We start from the raw sequence: 22308 nt of genomic DNA on the forward strand, positions 1-22308 counted from the left end.
CATTTGGCCAATGCTAGCATTCCAAATGCTGAAAGCCCAAGGTTGGTCCGAACCAGTCTTGGGCTTTCAGCCTTTGCCAAATGCTACTGTTCATGCGTCACTGTTCATCTTCTTCGGCGAGGGAGGGCGACCGGCACCTGGATCGCGTCGGCGAGGTCGCACGACCCAGGTGACGGTCGCCGGAGGTCGCGCGACCACCCAGGCGCCGCCAGCCTGGGTAGCGCCGCCTGGGTCGGGCGACCTCAGGCGGCCATTGCCTGGGTCACGCTACCCAGGCGACGGCCGCCGGCGCCAGATCTATCTCGCTAGCAGCCGGCTCCGGCGATGGGTAGGTTAGTTTTTTTTTTAATAAATAAGATAATTCTCAAAGTCCATTTGCAAAAAAAAAAATTCACCAAACACTATATTTTGGCCAAAGTAGCTTTACAAAATATTTTTACCAAACACCATTTGCATTTCCCCAAGTAGCATTTTCAAAGTTGAACCAAAGAGGCCCTAAGTTGTTTCTGAATTACCAAGTTTTCAAATAATTTACCAACTCCTATTGAATTTATCAACTCTTATATGAAATTACCACTTTATTTTGAGTCAGCTAGCATAATAAAATTATATTTAATACTTTATCAAAAGTTGGTCACTTCAACAATAATTGGTAAATTATTAGAGCAGTTAATAATTTTGAATGGATTAAATAAAATTTAGTGAGTGGCTCAAATAAAAGCAAGTAATATTTAACTAGTAGATGGCTTCATTAACAAAAAAATTGGCTAATAACTCAAATTGGTATTTTCATGTAAATGGGGGTATACTTCAACTTAAGATGGTAAATTACTTCCGGTCCAAATAAGATGGTGAAAAGAAAAATCGGAACTTGTCTTTCTTCGTGGACTCGATATGAATTTCTTAGATTCTTAAAATATGATTGACTTGATCTATTAAATTACTTTATGCAATAGTTGCTCCGCGTATTGTGGTGTTTACCCGACATGTGTGGCTCGCTCTTATTTATTTTTTTCAACGCCTTTCAGATCGAATATTTTAGCATTTTTTTTGGAATCTTTGATAGTGAATATTTTAGCAATTTGATGAACAGGCATTAAGGGAAGTCAAAAGCTGAAACCTGCGGGCCATTTTGAAGGACATCCATTTGTACAATCGTCGACATTGTCATCATGTGAAACTGGCATTCACTTCCTTTTTTGCAAGTTAAGTCCCTCAAGTCAACTTCGTATCATATATGTATTTATTAGGTTGTCAATTGGCATAATTCTTCTTGTATAGACAGGGTTTTGCTTCGTTTGATTTATTATTGTACCAGAAAAAAATATATTTGACCCTGCAATACCAGCTCTTGTCCAGCCTTGCTTGTAATGTGTGTAGCTTAGAGTGCTTGACACGGATCGACCTGATGGGTTTGGGTCATGAATTGAATGTTGTGCATCAACCATATAATAGAAGAGAATGAAAGTGAATAAACGAACAAGATTGTGGTTTATACGAGAATCATTTTGATTCAATTCAATCAAATCAATCACGTATTAACAATCCGCGAGAAATCCATATTGTATCATCTAAATATTGTCGCACTGTTTACAAGAGAATGAGAAAATTGTCCAAAAAGTCATAAATCTATTGCGATTTTCCAATTCAGTCATAAACTTTTTAATTGTATTGATTGAGTCTTAAACTTTTTCACGTTTTGCTAATTGAGTCAATCTGGTCAATTTCGGCCGGAAATTGCTGACGTGAATGATAGCTGTCCTACATGGCATGACTGGCGCTGACGTTGACATTTTTAATAATATTTTAATTTTTTTCTTTTTTCTTTTCTTCTCATTTCCTTCTGTACTTTTTTTTTAATTTTTTTCCTTTTCTCTTCTTTTTTTACTTTCTTTTTTTACATTTTCCCCATTTTCCTTCTGCCAGCCTTAGTCAAGGGACTCCCACACTTGGGTTGGCGACATTGAGGGTTGCCCTCGCCAAATCAGGCGAGGGCGAGGGTGGCCCTTGCTAGACTTGGTGCAGGCGTCCCTCACCTGAGGCTAGTGAGGGTGGCCCTCGCCTAAGCTAGGCGACCATTATCGGCCATTGCCAAGGCTCAGTGATGGCCAGCGGAAATATTATTAAAAATAAAAAAGAAAAAAAGTGAAGAAGGAAAAGAGAAGAACAGAAAAAAAGAAATAAATGATTTTTAAAAATATTAAAATATTATTAAAAATGTCCATATCGCGTTGGCATGGCCGATAGTACGGCCGATGTCCATGTCAGTGATTTCCAGTCAAAATTGACAAAAAGTGAAAATGTTTATAACTCGATTGTTAAATTAAAATGTTTAGGACTGAATTGATAAAAGTGTAATAGGTTTATGACTTTTAGGATAATTTTTCCTAACAAAATGATAAATTATTTCTGCCAAATCTCTTGTAAAATAATTCTATAGAATGGCCTTTTCTTTACTTTTTTGTTCAAAACAGAATGACCTTGATAGTGCGTCCTTTCTGTACCAAAAAAAGTGATTAAAAAGGACAACCTAGGACAGTGTTTTTGGATAACCCGGTGAGGGCCGTCACTGCATATCACCTGGCTCGTTAAGCACAGTCCACCGGATACATAACACCCAACAATCATGCTCTATAGTTTATTCATCCGAGAGTTAAATAGACCCTGCTTCATTAATGTATGCTCACGAAGCAATCTTCACTCAATGGCCGGGTCCAGCGATCATCTTTCGACGATGCCCCGAGTTGACCCGGCAGTGCACCCGACCCCAATCGACACAGGAAACACAAAGGATCATCGACACCGGAAGAAGGCGGTACGGCTGAAGTCCTGGCTTGTCATCGACTCGACTGGCCGGATCCAGCAGATCGATGCCGGGAAGCAGTCCATCATGCGCCGCACGGGGCTCTCAGCCCGCGACCTCCGGATCCTCGACCCGTTTCTCTCGTACCCGTCGTCCATCACGGGCCGCGAGAGAGCCATTGTGATCAAGCTGGAGCACATCAAGGGGATAATCACTGCACATAATGTTTTGCTGCTGAACTCTAAGGACCCAGCGGTGGTTCCTTTTGTGGAGGAGCTCAAGCGACGGTTCTTGCATTATCATGAAGCAAAAGCAGTGAAGGTTTTCAATCTTTCCTTGATTCAAAAAGATGTTTTATATTTAGTTGAATTAGTATTATGGGTGAGCATGGTTCCAGGGTAGGACCTGAAATCTGAGAACCTAACTGGTGGGAATCTGTAGGTTCTGGGTTCCAAGGTATGCAGGGTAGATTCCAGGTTCCAAAAATTGGATAACCTGTTTCGATAGGTCGGTTCTAGGTAGGTGGAACCTGGAACTTAGAACCTAAAACCTAAAAGAGTTTTTTTTTTGTGTTTTTTGTTGATCTATGTCTTTACGTAATTCTGCGGTGTTTCCTGATATCAGATGATGAGTGTATAATCTGCAACCACTATTCAGAGCTTTCATTTTATGACTTGTTAATATTTCATATTCTTCGTGTATCTAAGGGCCTGTTTGGCAAGTTGCCAAATAATGATAATTTTTATTTTTTTGTTCTCAGAATCAGTTTTGGAACATAATCAAGAAGCAAAAAAAAGTAGCTTCTTGATTTTGGAAACAATTTTTCAATTTATGATTCTTCTTGGTATTCTTCTTCCTGGCCGGCCCCCAGCCACTAGCGACCGGCCATAGGCCAGGGCTGGCGAGAGTGTTGCAGTCCTCGCCGCCTGGGCGAGGGCGGCTCGTGGCCGCAACGGCGAGGCCTCGCCCAGCCATGGCGAGGCCAACCTCGCCGTCGCGACCTAGGTGAGGGAGATGGGTCACGACAGCGAGGTTGGCCTCGCCTTGGTTGGGTGAGGCCGACCTCGCCGTCGCCTAGGTCGCGATAGCGAGGTCGGCCTCGCTGTTGCGACCCAGGCGAGGGAGATGGGTCGCGGTGGCGAGGGCGACGGTGAGGGTCCAGCCTTCATCGGCCCTGGCTTATGGCCGGTCGCCAGCGCCATGCGCTAAGAAGGGGAAGAAGAAGAACAAAAAAGAGAAAAAAAAAGGAAAAATAAAAAAAAGAAATATTAAAATATTGAAAATATTATTAATAAAAAGAAATTTTAGATAGTTACCAAACGCATTCTAATGCTTAGAAATTGTTCCCGGGAACGGATTAAAAAAGAATCATTTCTGAGCAGAATCAGTTCCTATGCACGAAATAAAAAAAAATTATTTATGAGCAGAATCAGTTCCCGGACACAGAATAGTTGCCAAACGCACCCTAAATATAAGTTGTGGTCAATGACTCATAGTAGCAAGTGATGGTCATTAAAGGTGATGACTCATTACAATTGTTCAATTAATAATAAAGGTGGCAACTTGGGTAGACCTTAGAACTGACCCTCGAACCAATGATATGATAGGTTTCAGGTTTTAAAAAATGAGGAACCTATTATCATGGGTAGGTTTTAGGTGAAACTTGTACGGAACATGGAACCACTCACTCCTAATATCGATTCACGCAATGATTTCTTGTTTTAATTGTATTTATTTGAACCGTAATGTTAGGAAATTTAGTCTTTTGTATTCTCTTTGATGAATGACAAATTTGTTTAGTATTGTTACGTTCATTTTCATAATGAAATAAAATAAAAATGAACTTGTTAGACCCTGGAATCTACCATAGAACCTGATTTCAAGTTCCAACGGGTAAGTTCCAGGTTCCAAAAAATGAGGAACCTGTACTAGAGAATAGATTCTAGGTGCCAAGTGAAATTTATAAGGAACCTGAAACTGCTCACCCTTAATTAGTATTGTGTTCATCATGGATTGAATAAGGCATTTATTACGTTAATGGAAACTGTTTTACAATAAATAGTTGACTACATATCCTTCCACAGGTAGACATATTTATTCACGGTGATTAATACATTGTGCTAAAACCTATGGATTTGTCGCTAAATATATATTGTATCTTGTGTAGAATGGGTACTACGTCACCCCATACTTCGCTAACTTTATTGTCATGCGGGTCCTTAACGGTTGACGTGATTGTGAAAGCGCTTGAACGAGCTAGATGCGAGGCTCTTTCAGAGCCCCTCTTCTTTCGTGCGAAGACTGGATTAAGTGCGCTACTGTAGATCTTCACAGCGACTATAAATCTTCATAGGTTCTTTTTATCTTTCCACAAACATAGGACAGTTCGAACCCACGATTGGCTAGTAAGAAAATATTGACCTTGTGCTTTTCTAATTAGATTCGCGGAAATGGCGGCGATGAGCGAACTGCAGCGGAGCTAGCAAAAATCTTCCAAGGCTCGCAAGAGAGTGTGGAACACAGTCAAGTGTTGAAGGAACAACAAGACAGATTGCAGACTTTTCCTTTCGAGTTTGTTGCTTTAGAGGCATGCCTTGAAGCTGCCTGCTCCTGTTTGGACGACGAGGTACAGAGTCTCTATGTTGTTGGTGTTTCTTTATTTAATTAGTCAGTACTTAATGCTCATAAAACCAATCAACTCACGTGAAAATTCAGACAAAAGCATTAGAGCAAGAGGCTTATCCCGCTTTGGATAAGCTAACTTCAGAGATTAGTAGCTTCTACCTCGAAAGGGTTCATCAAATTAAGGGCCGTTTGGGTGCATTAACTCAACGCGTTCAAAAGGTTTGAGACTCCTCTTCTCTATCTATCCTTAATCTATGTTTTCCTCATACTTGAAATTGGGTTCGACATCTAATAGTCACTTCAATCAGTGACGAATCTCAATAAGCTTGTAGAAATTGGTTGGTTTTTTTTCATATGCACGAACAGATTAATACCCTTGGGTTGGCGCAGTTATTTAGGACTTTGGAGAATTTCCAGCTCAATTGGAGCTCACCCATTTAAATCCGACTGCGTGCAAATTACTTTGAATCAGGATCACTTGCATTTTGCTTTGGGTGTAATTTAGGTCTCTGAAATACTTGAGCTATTGTAAGCTCTGTAATCTCCAAATTCAAGGTAGATTTTTTACGGCTGACTCTCTCTATGGAATATGTACCGATACTTAGATCGAACCACGTTCTTTGATTATTTTTTTTTATTGTTCCCCATTGGTTTCTCTGATTTTTTTCCTTCTCGCTTAAGCATAAATTGCAAGATCCGTTAGTTTTTGCATTATATTACAATAATTGTTATTAGAGTTAAGGTTAAAGTTTCTAGAGTTGATTTAGGGCTTTTGCTTGTTTGAACACTATTTGGAAATTCTGCTGCTGAAATTATGTCCGGAACAAAAGTGAAGATTGAGAAGTTCAATGGGAGGAACGGATTTGGGTTGTAGAGCACTAAAATGTGTGCTCTATTAACAACCTTGGTTTTGGCGAAGGTATTCAATGACAAGGATAAATTGCCAGAAACGATGAAGGAGGCCGATAAATTAGAGTTGATAGAGAATGCGAAAAGCATAATTCTATTGAATCTATTGGATGACATATTGACTGAAGTGACCAAAGAGAAAGATGTCGGAGCATTGTGGGCAAAACTTCAAGCACTTTATTTTATGAAGGATTTGAACAATCTCTTATATATGCTGAAAATGATGTTTAAGTTCCAGGCGGTTGAAAGTACATCTATCAAAGCCCATTTGCATGAGTTTAATAAACTCATGATGGACTTAAACAATGTCAATGAGGCCTTTCATGATGAGAAACAAGGCATTACGTTGTTAACGTCTCTATCGGGTTTTTTTGAGCACTTTACTGATTCGCTACTACAAGAGCACACTACGATTACCTTGAAAGATATAAAATCTACCTTGTTTTAAAAGAATGACGAAAGAAGTTACAAAAAATAACTTAACGTAGAATATGGCATGAGGTTTGATTATTTGGGGTAGAGCCGATCGTAAAGAGTCTAGAAATAGTATATGGATGAGCTGTATTAAATCGAGGTTCAATGTTCGGAACCATCAATGTTCACAGTGCTATGAGGCAGGATACTGCAAGAGAGATTGTCCAAAGTACAAGGGTAAATGAGTTTAGGTGGAGTCTATAGGTGATAATAATATTGTTACCACAAAAGATTATAATTTTAGTGATGTCAACGATGTGTTAACAATTACCACAAGTTCATAAGATGATGATTGGGTGCTTGACTCTAAATGTTCTTATCTTATAACTCTTCATTGACATTAGTTTACTACCTATCAGCACACGGATTGTGGTAAGGTTTTTATGGGAAACGATGCTACTTGTAAAGTAGTAGGGATCGGAACAGTTCGGATTAAAATGCACGATGGAGTGGCGACAATATTGACTAACGTAAGACATGTTCCGGAGTTGTGGAAGAACCTTGTCTCGCTACGTGCTCTTGACGGATTCTAATACTGAATCTCTTCTACCGATATTTAGATCGAACCATGTAGATTTATGGTGTTGTTTATTGTTTCTCATTGATTTGTATGATAATTTTCTCCTTTCACGCGTTAAGCGCTGCAAGATATGTTATTTTTCGCATTATATTACACTAGATATTGTGCTTTATGGGCCTCTAGGTAGCCCTTGTCTCCATGACGTGCCCATGGGTTATAAAAAAAAATAAAAATTCAACACTACGCTAACACATGATTGCATTTACCATACATATTAACATTACTTGCATTAAAGACATATCTCAAGTGGCCACATTTTATTGCATGGGCCTTTTCTGTGTATCTATAGGTGAGGGATGAGCTCGAGCATATTCTCGAAGATGATGGAGACATGGCGGGTATGTACCTGACTAGCAAACTGCTTCAAGAAGAAGATGACAACTCTTCTTCTTCCTCAGCTGCCGTCGAGGAGGAAGAAGAAGTTCATGAACCCAACAATGACGGGCACATACTGAATCTCTTGCTTTCTGTTTAACTTCAATCCTGTTACTATTGTCTTATCGCCAAATTTATACAGGCATGACAGTGGAGATCCCGATATCTCACCCGATGATGGCTTGACTCCTCCGCGTGGCTCGCAGAACGATGAAATAGAAACGGCCAAGAGCAGCGATTCTCGCTTCGCCGCCCCAGTCAGGCATGTCCACGTGGCGGAATTAGAGATGCTCCTAGAGGCATACTTCGTGCAAGTTGATGGCACACTTAACAAGCTCTCTACAGTATGAATCTCATACTTTCTCTCTGATGACAAATTAAATTTCCTTATGAAAGCACATACCCAAAAAGAGACACTGAACTACCTTTTCGCTGAAAATTAATAGCTCAACTCGTTAGTCCTCTTCTTGTTTTTTCTGATCTTAAAGCTGAGGGAGTACGTCGACGACACGGAGGACTACATGAACATAATGTTGGACGACAAACAAAACAATCTACTGCAGATTGGAGTGCTGATGACAACTGCTATTCTGGTGATCAGCTTGTACATAGTCCTCGGTGACGTGATGGGCATTAACATAGCCATCACACTTTGGCATCCCACAAATCAGTCCCAGGAAGACTTCATATGGACCAACGTCGCTTGCGCCATCATTACCATCTTATTGTATGTCGGCATAGTTGCATGGTACAAATACAAAGGATTGCTCTGTTAAGGGCATGTAGAAATTCAAGATCACCTGCAAAATAAGCAAAATGTTTAGGATCGGTTGAGGTTAGACACCCTCCATGGATAGTTTGCTATGACTACTGCAGAACTGTAATTCTGAACGGGTGGCTCATGTAATCTTGAAGCACATGGACACAAGGAGAGATGATTTCCAGTAAAATGAAAGAAAAGAGGATATAAAGAGATACTACTGTATTAATTATCAAGTTTGTAAAATGAGACAGACTTCGGGCAGAGAATGAGGAAATGGGTTGAACCAATGCATGTTGACAAAGAACCGGTTCCATGGAAGCTAGCATAAGCCCCACAGGCAAGCCCTGCATGGGTATTCTTGAGGAACAACTTGATGGAAATATCGTAAAAGGAATGAGCAGAAGCCAAATAAAAAAAAGAACAGTTACGTAGAAAAGAATGATTTATCTATCAAAATACTACATAGATAAGAAGTATGACCCCAACATCGATATCCTTGTCTATAATTCTTCCATTGATGCTGATTAGGTCTTCATAGATGATCAATATAATGATGCTCAATGGCTTCCCAATTACTCACAAACAATTTACTTAAAATATCACTGAAAGATTCTTCTGCAGACAAGAATTCGATAGAGGCCATTCTTCAAAAAGGTCACATGACCATAGATTGAGACCTAATAAATCGAAAGCTGCTACAATAATTTCACCGTTAATCTGAGTCAATGTCCTGGGAAGGATGATTATCAGGAGGATTTTCCGTTCTAATATCGTTAACAGCTTTATCGAATGTGCCCCTTATGTGTTGACACATCAGCATCAGATCTTGGCATGCATCTTTCAATACCTCTCTTGCTGGCTCATCTGAGAAACACCACGTAAAAGATTCAAACAGAGTAGAATACATGAAAAGCCATTTTGGAGATCACCACAGAAGAAAATGCTTGATGACCAACAGCTCCATTGGTTACAGAAGGTGGGGCAAGATGGATGCGAGACATGAAAGCTAGGCCTAATTCCTGTGAAAGGGAGGCCTCTTCTAGCCAGGGCAATCCTCTCCAATGTTCTGTGGAAGAAGTTTCATGGCCTTAAGGTGCAAAGTTAAAACAGAGAGTTGGTACAATTTTGAATGACTTAACAATGCTGGGTATGGCAACATGTATTAAAGATTCCGTGATGTGCTGTGCGGATTTCATGAGCTCGTCAAACCAATTTTTGACAAAATCCAGCAACACTTAGATCGTATTTCCTGGTCTACCCATCTATAAAAAAAAAAAAACATAACCAACTACAATTTCACAGTATAACATGATGTTTAGAGGCAAAGCAAAGCATCCTAAGTACATCACATCTCTTAGGCTTGAGATTGATGAGAGCATATAATACCTGTCGTTTGAACTCTAACATTAACCCAGGCTTCCGAAGGATGAGGAATGCTGTAACCACAAAATATTGTCAAAGGAAACAATAACGTGTCCTGATTTAGCTACAATCTCTCCACCACTCGCTCATCAAGCAAGATCAATTCTTTCCAAAGAGAAAAGATCACGATGACGTGTCTTGATTCAACTACAATTTCTTCACCACTTGCTTATCAAGCAAGATCAATTCTTTCCAAAGAGAAGAGATCATGATTTTATTCTTCATTAATTCCGTAACCCTAGCTTGTATTATATAAAGACATCACAACGCGTAGCTGAAGAATGTAACAAAAAATTCTATTACTAAAACACAAAACACTTATTGGTAATTGCCACCCATTCTCATCTTGTTAGTTCATTGCTTTAACATGGTATCGGAGCCATATCTTGCGAAAGCATAAATGGCAAACCAATCAGATTCAAATTCATCCCCATCTTCCCCAAACGCAGCAGCTAGCAATCAAACAATAAGTAACCCAATCCCAAGTGTTGCTAATCCAACTGACCTCATCAAGAATGCTATCCCACCATTTCCTCTCATCCCTCCCACATGGGGCTCATCTAGATCAATCACATGTCCTGCGGTTGGTATCAAATTAACCGGACACAATTACATCATATGGAAGGTACGCCTCCTCCCCTTTCTCCGGGCAGTCGATTCTTGTCAATTGTGGACGGAACCGAACCATGCCCTCCACACACTATCACTGAAATTAGTGAGAATGGTGTCACCAAAAGTTCACCAAATCCAGCATATGAAACATGGTTTACCCGAGATCAAATTGCCTTGGGGTGGATTCTCAATTCCACAGCTGACAACATCATTGCATAGCTCTCCAATTTAGGCTCTTCAGCAGCCATATGGTCCTTCTTGGCTCAATCATATGAAGCACGTAACAGTGCTCGCGCCACACATCTACGAATGCAACTTCAGACTCTACGCAAGGGAAATCAAACAATCACGGAATATTTACAGCAAGCAGCCTTCCTGGTTGATCAACTTGCCTCGATTGGTGAAAACATCTCTTCACAAGAATATCAAACTCATCTGTTCAGGGGACTCGAAGCGGAATATCAAAATTTAGCAGTGTCAATCTCCGTTCAAAGTCAGTACCAATCCCTTACATGTGAGTCTCTACACAGGCTGCTCTTGGCTCATGAGGCACGACTTGATTTGCTTGAGCCCATCACCTCCCCTTCAGCAGTGTTCATGACGCGGACAGCACACCAAGCACCTCAACAGCTTCCTTCTCGTGTGAATAGGTCACCACGGCCTAGGCAACAATTTCCGCAAAGTGGACAGCACTTTGGCCCTCGAAATTCAGCCCCAAATTACTCTCTAAATGCAGGCAATTACAGAAATCAAAGGAGGGGTAGTGTTCGATGTCAACTCTGCAATCGCTTTGGCCACCGAGCCAATGTTTGCCGTGATCGTGGGCCTCCACCACAATCTTTAGGCTTGGCACCACAGCTCCACATTGCTGAAATTCCACCACAACCATCGGTCTTTTCGGACCCGTGGTATCCAGATTCCGGTGCCACACACCATGTCAAAAATAATTGATGCCGAAGCGCAATAGAAATTAGGCTAAATAGAAGAATCGAAACGATAACGAGGAACAAACTGTTCTCTCAATCGATTAACAATCGATAAGTTTTCAAAACATCCAAAAACTACTGCCTCTCAAAACCCTAAAAATGAGTTTATAAAGGGTGTTAACCCTAATGACAAAAAAAACGCAAAAAATACAAAAATACCCTTAATTCGAAAATTACTAAAATAATTAAAAAAAAACATCTAAACGACCCCGAATCGCGAAAATCCATTGTTAGTCATAGCCTTAGCACGCCGTTTCACTTCAGCCGACCAAATTTGAGCTGAATCCGACATCATTAACTTCAAGCCCGCCGGTTCGTCTTGTCGCATAACGGGTCCGCCGGTCCCTAGGTGCATCATCCTCCCCTGCTAGAGAAAGATTCGTCCTCGAATTTGCTTCGTCTTCATTGTCGTCAATCTCTTCAGGGTCTTCTTCCTCTTCAGTGTAGTAAGGTGACAAATCTGCTACATTAAAAGTTTCAAAAACATTGTGCTCACCCGGCAACCCAGGTGGCAACTCTTCCGGTACGACATCAGCAAACTCCTCAAGCAAGGGCAGAACTTGGGTAGGAATTTCGGGACTGTTAGAATTCCGCTCCATCACCACAATGGAAAAAGGCCGAGGCGCGTTCACTGCCTCTTCTTGAAATTCTGATCTGGACAGCAGATTATTCTTTACTTCCTTTCTCAAATCTGAAGGACCTAGGGTAATGGTTCGGCCATCCTTCTTGAAGGTATAGGTATTTCTGAATCCATCATGCTGTGTCTTTTTGTCAAACTGCCACGGCCTCCCCAATAAAATATGGCAAGCATCCATTGGGACTACATCACACCACACCTCATCAATGTAATTTTTTCCAATCGAAAATTGCACAAGACACCTTTTGCTCACCTTCACGTCGTTCCCTTTTCTAAGCCACGACAGCTTGTATGGTTGAGGATGATCTTTTGTTTTCAACCCCAACTTTTCCACCATAGTCGTGGACACCACATTCTCGCAACTCCCACCATCTATTATCATGCTGCATACTTTTCCTCTACTAGTGCACTTAGTATGAAAAATATTATGTCTAAGCCACGATTCATCATTCGCTACAGCAACATTTAATATTCTTCTAACGACTAGGGACTCACCAAAATCAGCATAGATAATCTCTTCCTGTTCCGCATCCACATCCTCTTCTTCACCTTCAGATTCATCATAAACTGGACCTTCATCAAAGATTGGATTATCAACAAGTGTCACAATCTGTCGGTTCGGACAATCAGCAGCAAAATGCCCGAATCCCTGACACTTGAAACACCGCTTGGCTGCAGTTCCTCCTCTGCTAGTTCCAGCACTACTCTGCCCCTCCTTGGATGCATGTTTAGAATTCGCATCCTTAACTGCAATTGGTGTCGAATTTACTGCAAATGTTCCCGCTTTTCCTTGGGATTCTTTATCTGACCACTTGGAACTGCTGCCTGACCACTTAGAATTATTGCTCTTTCTTTTAAACTGCCCCTCCACCTTTAGGGCTAGTCTGCACACATCCCCATATGTCCAATACTGCTGTAATTGGACAACATTAGATATCTCATATCGCAGCCCCGCCAGATATCGTGCAATCGTCTGCTCGTCTTCCTCCGCCACATCACAACGCATCCGCAAGCGATCAAATTGTTCTGTAAATTCCTCAACTGTTTTATCACCTTGCTTGACGTTATGATACTCGATAAACGCCTCTTGCCTATAATGGGTAGGCAAAAAAATTTTCTGCAATAACTTTTTCATCTTCTCCCAGCGATCCACCTTCGGCTTGCCCTCTCTAGCGCGTTGCTTTTTTACGTGTTCCCACCAAATCGAAGCATGTTTTCGCAGCCTGATAGCCACTAACTTCACTTTTTGCCCCTCAGTTAGGTCTTTAAGATCAAAAATCCGTTCTACCGTATGCAACCAATCAATAAACTCATCAGGATCAGCCTTACCATTAAACTCGGGAATCTTGATCTTCATTTCGAAATTTTGTGAAGAACGCCGAATTCCAAGTCGTACTCCTCGATTCCGCCCCTGGTTCAGAATCCCAAAAGGGTTTACGTCCTCCTCTTCATCATCGGATGAATCCGCAGATTCCGCCCCTTCTTCGGATTGAACGCCCAACCTCGCCTCCGCAAGTTGTCGCTCCAAATCCTGGATTCGTCTTCTCTGTTCTTCAATTTCTACGTCTTGCAGATCTCTTAGACGCGGTTGGTCGTCTGCTTCAGGAACGCCTCCACGCCCCTGGCCACCACGAGCCCACCGTCCACGACCGCGATTCTGTTCAGCCATTGATTCAAGCAACCTGTGCTCTGATACCAATTGATGCCGAAGCGCGATAGAAAATAGGCTGAACAGAAGAATCGAAACGATAACGAGGAACAAACTGTTCTCTCAATCGATTAACAATCGATAAGTTTTCAAAACATCCAAAAACTACTGCCTCTCAAAACCCTAAAAACGAGTTTATAAAGGGTGTTAACCCTAATGACAAAAAAAACGCAAAAAATACAAAAATACCCTTAATTCGAAAATTACTAAAATAATTAAAAAAAACATCTAAACGACCCCGAATCGCGAAAATCCATCGTTAGTCATAGCTAGAGGCTATGAGTATTGATTAGCATGCCGTTTCGCTTCAGCCGACCAAATTTGAGCTGAATCCAACATCATTGACTTCAAGCCCGCCGGTTCGTCCAGTCGCATAACGGGTCCGCCGGTCCCCTAGGTGCATCAATAATCCATCTCAATTGTCGTCTCTTCAGCACTACATAGGCAACCAACACGTTACCATAGGTAATGGGTCTAGCCTCCCGATAACCCATACAGGTACTCTTGTTTCTCAAAATTTTCGTTTGTCTAATGTCCTAGTTGTTCCCTCTATAAAGAAAAACTTACTTTCCGTTCGTCAATTTTCACAGGAAAACAATTGTGATTTCATTTTCTCACCTAATTGTTTTTCTGTGAAGTGCCGCCGTACGGGCAAGATTCTCTTCCAAGGGAACCTTAATCAGGGGCTCTATCAACTGTCGGATCAATCCAAGCTTTCTCCTTCAGCTTATTACCTATCTCAGTCCAGCTCCCTTGTCCGTTGGCACCATCGTTTAGGCCATGCTGCATATTCTACTATTTCTCGCATGTTAAATAAGTCGTCAGTTGTTCAACCAACTTGCTCGGCATGTGCCTCTAGTAAGAGTCATCATCATCCTCATCCTCCCACTTTTCATAGATCCAAGGCTCCCCTAGAATTAGTTCATTTTGACATTTGGGGGCCAGCTCCTGTAACGTCTCATCAGAATAATAAATATTATATTTGTTTTATTGACGATTACTCCAAATTTTCTTGGCTTTATATGTTCAACTTTCGTGATCAATTTTTACATATCTTCGTGGTCTTTTTAAACTTTGTTGAAAACCAGCTCAATACCCGAGTTAAAGCCATCCAAAGTGACTGTGCCGAAGAATTTCTTTCTGCATCTTTTAAAAAATTATTGCAGGAGCGTGGCATTTATAAACAGACATCCTGTCCTCGCCTGGCCCTTCAATACGGTTCGGCCGAGCGCAAACACAGACATGTGGTTGAAATGGGTCTGGCCATGATGCACCATGCATTTGTTCCCTCTCATTTTTGGGATTTTACTTTTGAAAGTGCAGTTCACATTATCAACCGACTACCTACTCCCATTCTGCAGCAGTGCAGCCCATGGGAAGTACTTTTTTCTACCGCACCATCCATTGAGCATCTTCGGATTTTTGGCTACGCTGTGTACCCGAACCTACGAACCTATGCCAAGCACAAACTAGAGCCCATGTCACATCGATGTATTTTCTTGGGATATCCCTCAGGTGTCAAGGGCTATCATTGCTATTCTCCACAACAACAACGGTTCTATACAGTTGCAGATGCCATCTTTGATGAGAATGTTTTTCCGTTTGCTGCTCCCATCACCGACGTATCATCAAATGTGTCCCCACCAGCATCATTGGAGTTACCCCTTTATGTTCCCCCACTGATGCACTTGCAACCTGATGATTCACATATGCAGGAGCCGAGGACTGATGCATCCCACATGTCGACACCTATGCACGGCAATCCCACCACCTCCCGCTCAATATCTCTCCAACTACAACCAGCAGCGCCATCTCCTACCACTGAAGTTATCACACATACCACAATCCAGCAGGCTACCAATCCACCACCACAACCGGCGCCACTAGCCCACCCCATGGTGACCAGACTTCGAGACGGCACCGTTCCCCGCCGACATGTGCAAAAGGATCACACCTATGCACTCACCACTTCGGTAGCCGTCCCATCTACACCATCTTGTTACAGTCAGGCGATAAAAGACCTGCGTTGGCGGGCAGCTATGGCCGAAGAGTACATCGCATTGCTGAAAAATCAGACATGGGAGCTTGTGCTATCTCCTCAGCACGGTAAGCCCATTGGCTGCAAATGGGTCTTTCGTGTCAAACTTCATGTAGATGGCTCTGTTGAACGGTACAAGGCCAGATTAGTCACAAAGGGCTTTCATCAACAGCAGGGAATCGACTATAATGAAACCTTCAGTCCGGTGGTGAAACATGTCACGGTTCGCACGGTCCTCGCAGTTGCATTTTCTCGAGGTTGGCAACTCCGACAACTAGATGTCAAGAATGCTTTTCTCCATGGTCATCTCACCGAAGAAATATTCATGGATCAACCACCAGGTTTCGTTGATCCCCACCATCCTCATCATATATGCCGCCTAAAACAATCTCTCTATGGCTTGAAACAAGCTCCACGTGCCTGGCACCAACGTCTCAGTAATTTTCTCGTCTCCATAGGTTTTGCAGCTTTTACTGCTGACTCCTCACTATTTATACTGCATACAGCCCAATACAGTATCTTCCTACTCGTCTATGTCGACGACATCATTATTACAGGATCCCCTACAGCTATTGTCTACTCTCCTAGAGTCTCTACAAAAGGAATTTGCTATCAAAGACTTGGGTGAACTTCATTATTTTCTTGGGATCGAACTAAAACGCACTTCAAATGGTATTCTTCTTCACCAGACAAAATACACAGCCGACCTTCTTGCCCGAGCAAAAATGCAGGATGCGAAGCCTGTCACCACCCTATGTGTAGCGGGCTCGGATATTCCATCTTCTCATTGTGGTGAGCTGTTCTCGGACTCGTCACTTTATCGTAGTACTGTGGGTGCATTGCAGTATCTTACTCTTACTCGGCCCGACATTGCCTTCGCTGTCAACACTGCCTGTCAGTTCATGCATGCACTTACGGAGGTCCATTGGCAGTTTGTCAAACGCATATTGCGCTTCGTTCGCGGCACGCAGCACCATGGCATACTCTTCACTCGCAGCCGCAATTTCCATCTCCATGCTTTTTCTGATGCAGGTTGGGCTGGGGACCATGACACGAGACGGTTAGTTGGCGGCTTTGGCATATTCCTTTGCTCAAATCTTATCTCATGGAGTTCCCGTAAGCAACGGACGGTCGCTCGATCCAGCACAGAGGCCGAATTCAAAAGCTTAGCCTACACAACTGCTGAACTCATTTGGATTGAGGCTCTCTTACGTGATCTCGGTGTTTCTTGGCAAGGCCCTCCGGTTCTTTGGTGTGACAACATCTCAGCCATCTATCTGACAGGGAATCCTATCTTTCATGCTCGAACAAAGCACGTGGAAATTGATTACCACTTTGTGCGAGAACGGATCACCAAAAATCAACTACATGTTCAGTACATCTCCACTACCGATCAACCTGCCGATATCTTCACCAAAGGGCTCTCCACGGCTCGCTTTCGACTTCTACAGTCCAAGCTTACTGTGTGTTCCGCCACATCAGCTTGCAAGGGGGTGTCAAAGGAAACAATAACGTGTCCTGATTCAGCTACAATCTCTCCACCAGTTGCTCATCAAGCAAGATCAATTCTTTTCAAAGAGAAAAGATCACGATGACGTGTCTTGATTCAGCTACAATCTCTTCACCACTTGCTTATCAAGCAAGATCAATTATTTCCAAAGAGAAGAGATCATGATTTTATTCTTCATTAATTCCGTAACCCTAGCTTGTATTATATAAAGACATCACAATGCGTAGCCGAAGAATGTAACAAAAAATTCTATTACTGACACACAAAACACTTACTGGTAATTGCCACCCATTCTCATCTTGTTAGTTCATTGCTTTAACAAATATTACCCGTGGACTGCAGAACAGACACAACAAGCATTAAAACTCCATGGAATCTAAACTTACCAAAAACAGACAAACTGTGCAATAGCAAGAACAGAAAATATGGAGAAGATTGAAGTATACTAGAAGGTTAACTTCTATGCTAAGGAGAAAAGGGAAAGTATAACAGAAAATGTTCCAGTTAGCATTTCATCGTAACATTTTTCCATATTCATTACTCTCCAACAAGACGAGTAACTCAGGCTTCATTCGATGGTTTCACCCAATGAAAAGCGAAAGTAAGAAGAAACCTTCATTTTGAGGGAAAAAAGAACATTCAGTATGTGATAATGATAGGCGAAAACTCATACCTAATAACTATCCAATTAAAATTCTTCCCGTTAGTAAGTTTACTGCTTAATAACATCCCTGCTCCTGATGTTTAACACTTACATGCTGATACTGACCAAAACGATTAATGGATGGATGATCCTACTATGTAAAGATCTGACAAATAGTACCAAGTACAGAAATGTAGTACTGACTCTTGATTCAAGGTAAATCTGAGGGCATTTGCAAGTGTATGATCCTCCTCAGCAAGAGAAAATGTGGCATTCCGTTGATCTCCGAAGGATGCGTGTTCCATCAGCAACAACTACTGTACAAGCAAGATATTCCGAAATGTTGAGAAAAAATATCACTAACCATGCACAGAGGCGTGCCAGAGAGAGAGAGAGAGAGAGATAGAGTTATTTTATAATTTATGGATCGTAGATTAGCTTCATACAAAGATTCATCTCCCCAATCCAGAAGAAAAATACTACTTTCCTCAGGACAGCAATTCTTCGAAGGGATATTTTTTACCAAAGTTAATATTCTTCAAAAGTAAATAAACATAAGAACTCGACAACGTCGAATCTCATTCGATTCCTTACAAACATTTTCATATTGTCTCTGTTGAAAGCTAAGGGAATACATTCAAGACACGGAGGACGATGTGAACATAATGTTGGATGACAAGCAAAACAATCTGCTGCAAGTGGGAGTGGTGATATCTGTTGCGGAAGCCAAGCGATCGAACAATAAAATTGACAGAATAAGAAAATAAATCGGACACCAGATTTACGTGGTTCGGTCGTAGTGACCTACGTCCATGGGGAGAGCAGAACGGAATTCCACTATAGATCAAGCGATACAACGGAGATTACAACTACACTCGAGTCACTCAAACACTCTAAGTGTTTTCCAAGCCCCAATTACACCCAATAACGCATGAGTGTTTAGCCCCACAATTCCTCACGAAATAATCTCTCAATCTCGCAAAAGAATTATAATCAAATTCTAACCACAAGAATTTAATCGACTTCAACACTTGAGTTGTTGATGTAATTCCACGAAGAGAAACTCGCATCAAGCACTCGTTGAGAACGGCGCTTCCGGACAGAATTCACGAGAAAGCTCTCTGCACCAAGCACTCGCACAAGCGGCGCTACACAAATTCTCTTCCTGTAATACAATAATATATATATATATATATATATATATATATATATATATATATATATACGCATGCCCAAGAAGAGAACGTGGCCGACTCAACATGGGATTGGAAACCTAGATAATTCGGTCAACCAAAATCCACCTTTTGACTTTCCTATTTTGTCTTCTTTCTTCACCGAGTCCAACTTGTAAAGGGAAAGAAATACGTTCTTCTTTTCTTTGATCCATCGTTGACTGGGTCATTGTCCATCTCAAAGTCCACGTTGGCCTTTCTGATGGACTTTCCTATTTCAAGCCATGGACTCCAACTTCATTAGGAAACTCACGTCTCTTTTGCTTTGCTCGATTTTGGATAGCCGCAAAATATCCAATTCCGAATATTTAAATTTTTGTTTCGGGCTCAAACTCGAGATATATTTTAACAATCTCCACCTTGGCTCGACGTTTGAGTCAAGTCACAATCGCTTTGATAGAATCCGAATTTCGCTACTACTCTCCCACAGCCCTCGATGGGCTCAACCGCCACAGATGTCTTTCAAGTCCAAGCCTCGCTTGAACTTCGCCATAACCGTGGACCTCATCAGAATACCAACTCCACATGCACCTTTAACCGCTCCACAAGAATTTTCCGATACAACCTCCTCAATCGCAGATAAAGCAAAACCATCATTGCATCCATATCTGTTCGGAGATCGAATACGCACCTTGTCAATATCACCAGTTACAGCAACTGTTGGCTCAATAGGCTCCACCTCGCTACAAGCACCATCCGTGTCGATTATTTTGCTAGTATCCGCTACCTCAGGAGTTTCTGGTTGCAACTCCACCTCAAGCTGAACACCGTCCAGATCCGTATGAACACTGCTACTAACACTCCTAGCTAGAAGTACTGGAGACTCGTCAAATGTAACTTCTCTGCTGATAATAGGTGAATTTAATTTCGGACACCACAACTTGTAGCCTCGCTCACCTTGTGCATAACCTAGGAACATGCACTTCATTGCCCTTCCATCGAGCTTACCATCACTAACTCGAACATAACATGGACAACCAAACATTCTAAGAACAGAATAATCAGCAACGTTACCTGACCACACTTCTTCGGGAGTCCAACATTCTATCGCAGTCGATGGGGATCTATTCTTCAGGTAGCTCGCCGTACTAAGCGCATCCGCCAGGAATCTCCTAGCCATACCAGCACTAGAGAGCATTTTATGGGCCGTCTCTAGTAATGTTTTGCTCATCAACTCTGCAACCTGTCGTGGTTCAATGGCACTAGTGCGGTATTTCACTATGCCTTCCTTCATGCATAATTCATTTAACAGCTCCGAGCAAAACTCCATACTATTGTCAGTCCGCACCTGCTTGATCGTTTTACCAGTCTCCTTTTCGATCAAAGCTTTTAACTGCCTAATCCTGACAATAGCATCAAACTTGTGCCTTAGCACAAACACCCAAGTCTTCCTCGAGTAGTCATCAACAACTGTTAGCATAAATCTGGCACTCTTCCTTGAAGGAAATTGCGACAACCTGCGAACATCTAAGTGAATCAATTCTGCAAATTCTGTGGTTTCTCTGACAACCGTACTAAACTGCACTTTCCGCTGTTGATCTAAATCACTGCACCTGCATACATTTAGTTCGTTAGCCACATAACCACATAGCAAATTTCTTACACTTAAAACCTTCAGGCTTTTCTCGCTAATGTGCCCTAAACGCATATGCCACAATTCAGACTCTCGAATAGATGCATCCAACATCTCCGCAGCGAATTCCGTCGCTGTCTCACCTTGAAGCTCATACAGGCTACTATGCTTGATTCCTTTCATTATCACCAAGGCACCTCGAACAACTTTCAGAAGTCCACATTCTGAAGAATACCGACACCCAGCTGAATCTAGGGCACTCAAGGAAATCAGATTTTTCTTCAACTCTGGAACATGCCTCACTCCAGTCAATGTCCTCACAATACCATCATGCATTCTGATTCTAACATCACCAACACTAATAACATCGCATTCGGAATTGTTCCCCAACTGCACTTTACTACTATCTGTGCACTGATAAGTAGTAAACCAGTTCCTGTTTGATGTAGCGTGAAAAGAACAACCAGAATCCATAATCCATCCATCAAACGATGAATCATCAGTGACAGACAAGACAAAATCAGCATTATCCGAATTACCATCAGCTATAGCTGCAACATCATCCGTAGGATCAACTCTAATTCCTTTACGCTTAACGTTTTTCAGCTTAAGGCAATCCCTTCTAAAATGCCGCCTCTTGCCACAACTCCAACAGACAACACCACCAGTCCTAGACTAACTTCGTCTATTTGAGTTCATACTACTTCTACTAACACGTGTACCAGTTCTTCCTCTATTTTCACCTATTAAAGCAGCAGATACATGTTCGCCAGATTCTCTTCTACGGATGTCCTCACTCAGAATTAAATCTTGAACACCATCAAACGTCAAACTTATCGACCCAGAGGAATTACTAACAGCAGTAACAGTAGTATTCCAACTATCAGGCAATGAGAATAATAGAATCAAAGCACGTACCTCATCTTCAAAGTCAATATCAACTGAACTCAATTGACTAACAATCACGTTGAATTCATTGATATGATATGCAACTGACGCACCTTCTCTCATCTTCAAATGAAACAGACGTCGCATCAAGTAGACTTTGTTGATCGCAAAGGGCTTCTCGTACATGTCCGACAGGGCTTTCATCAAACCCCCAGTGGTTGTCTCTTTCACGATGTTAAACACGACGTTACGTGCTAACGTCAGCCGAATAACACCCAAAGCTCGTCTATCCAGCAATTCCCAATCAGCTTGCTTCATCGTCTCTGGCTTCTCCCCAGACAGGGGCAAGTGCAGTTTCATCTGATATAGATGATCCTCAATCTGCATCTTCCAGAAACCAAAATCCTTCCCATCAAATCTGTCGATTCTCACTTTTCCTTCTTCTATCGCCATCGATTCGCTTCGACTCAGTCAAGTCTAGCTCTGATACCAATTATTGCGGAAGCTAAGCGATCGAACAATAAAATTGA

The 22308-nt window shown here is 41.8% G+C and overlaps 1 protein-coding gene and 1 long non-coding RNA gene across 2 annotated transcripts; one reads left to right on the forward strand and one right to left on the reverse strand.

The window, feature by feature from the left end:
* Positions 1-2734: 2734 nt before the first annotated feature.
* Positions 2735-8562, forward strand: LOC115684342 (magnesium transporter MRS2-3-like). Its single transcript, XM_056303285.1, has 6 exons — positions 2735-3124; positions 5244-5429; positions 5519-5647; positions 7681-7834; positions 7905-8110; positions 8255-8562. The coding sequence occupies exons 1-6, from the start codon at positions 2735-2737 to the stop codon at positions 8540-8542; spliced, it is 1353 nt and encodes a 450-aa protein (XP_056159260.1). The 3' UTR covers positions 8543-8562.
* Positions 8563-9298: 736 nt separating this feature from the next.
* On the reverse strand, positions 9299-9986 carry LOC115684344 (uncharacterized). The gene is made up of 2 exons (XR_004006132.2): positions 9916-9986; positions 9299-9393 (listed from the first exon to the last, which is right to left on the reverse strand). It is a non-coding gene; the product is annotated as an uncharacterized LOC115684344 (long non-coding RNA).
* Between the last annotated feature and the right edge of the window lie 12322 nt (positions 9987-22308).

This window comes from Syzygium oleosum, unplaced genomic scaffold (assembly GCF_021117445.2).
Source record: "Syzygium oleosum isolate NSW1041296 unplaced genomic scaffold, Sole_v2.1 Sole_v2.27, whole genome shotgun sequence".
Lineage (NCBI taxonomy): Eukaryota > Viridiplantae > Streptophyta > Magnoliopsida > Myrtales > Myrtaceae > Syzygium > Syzygium oleosum.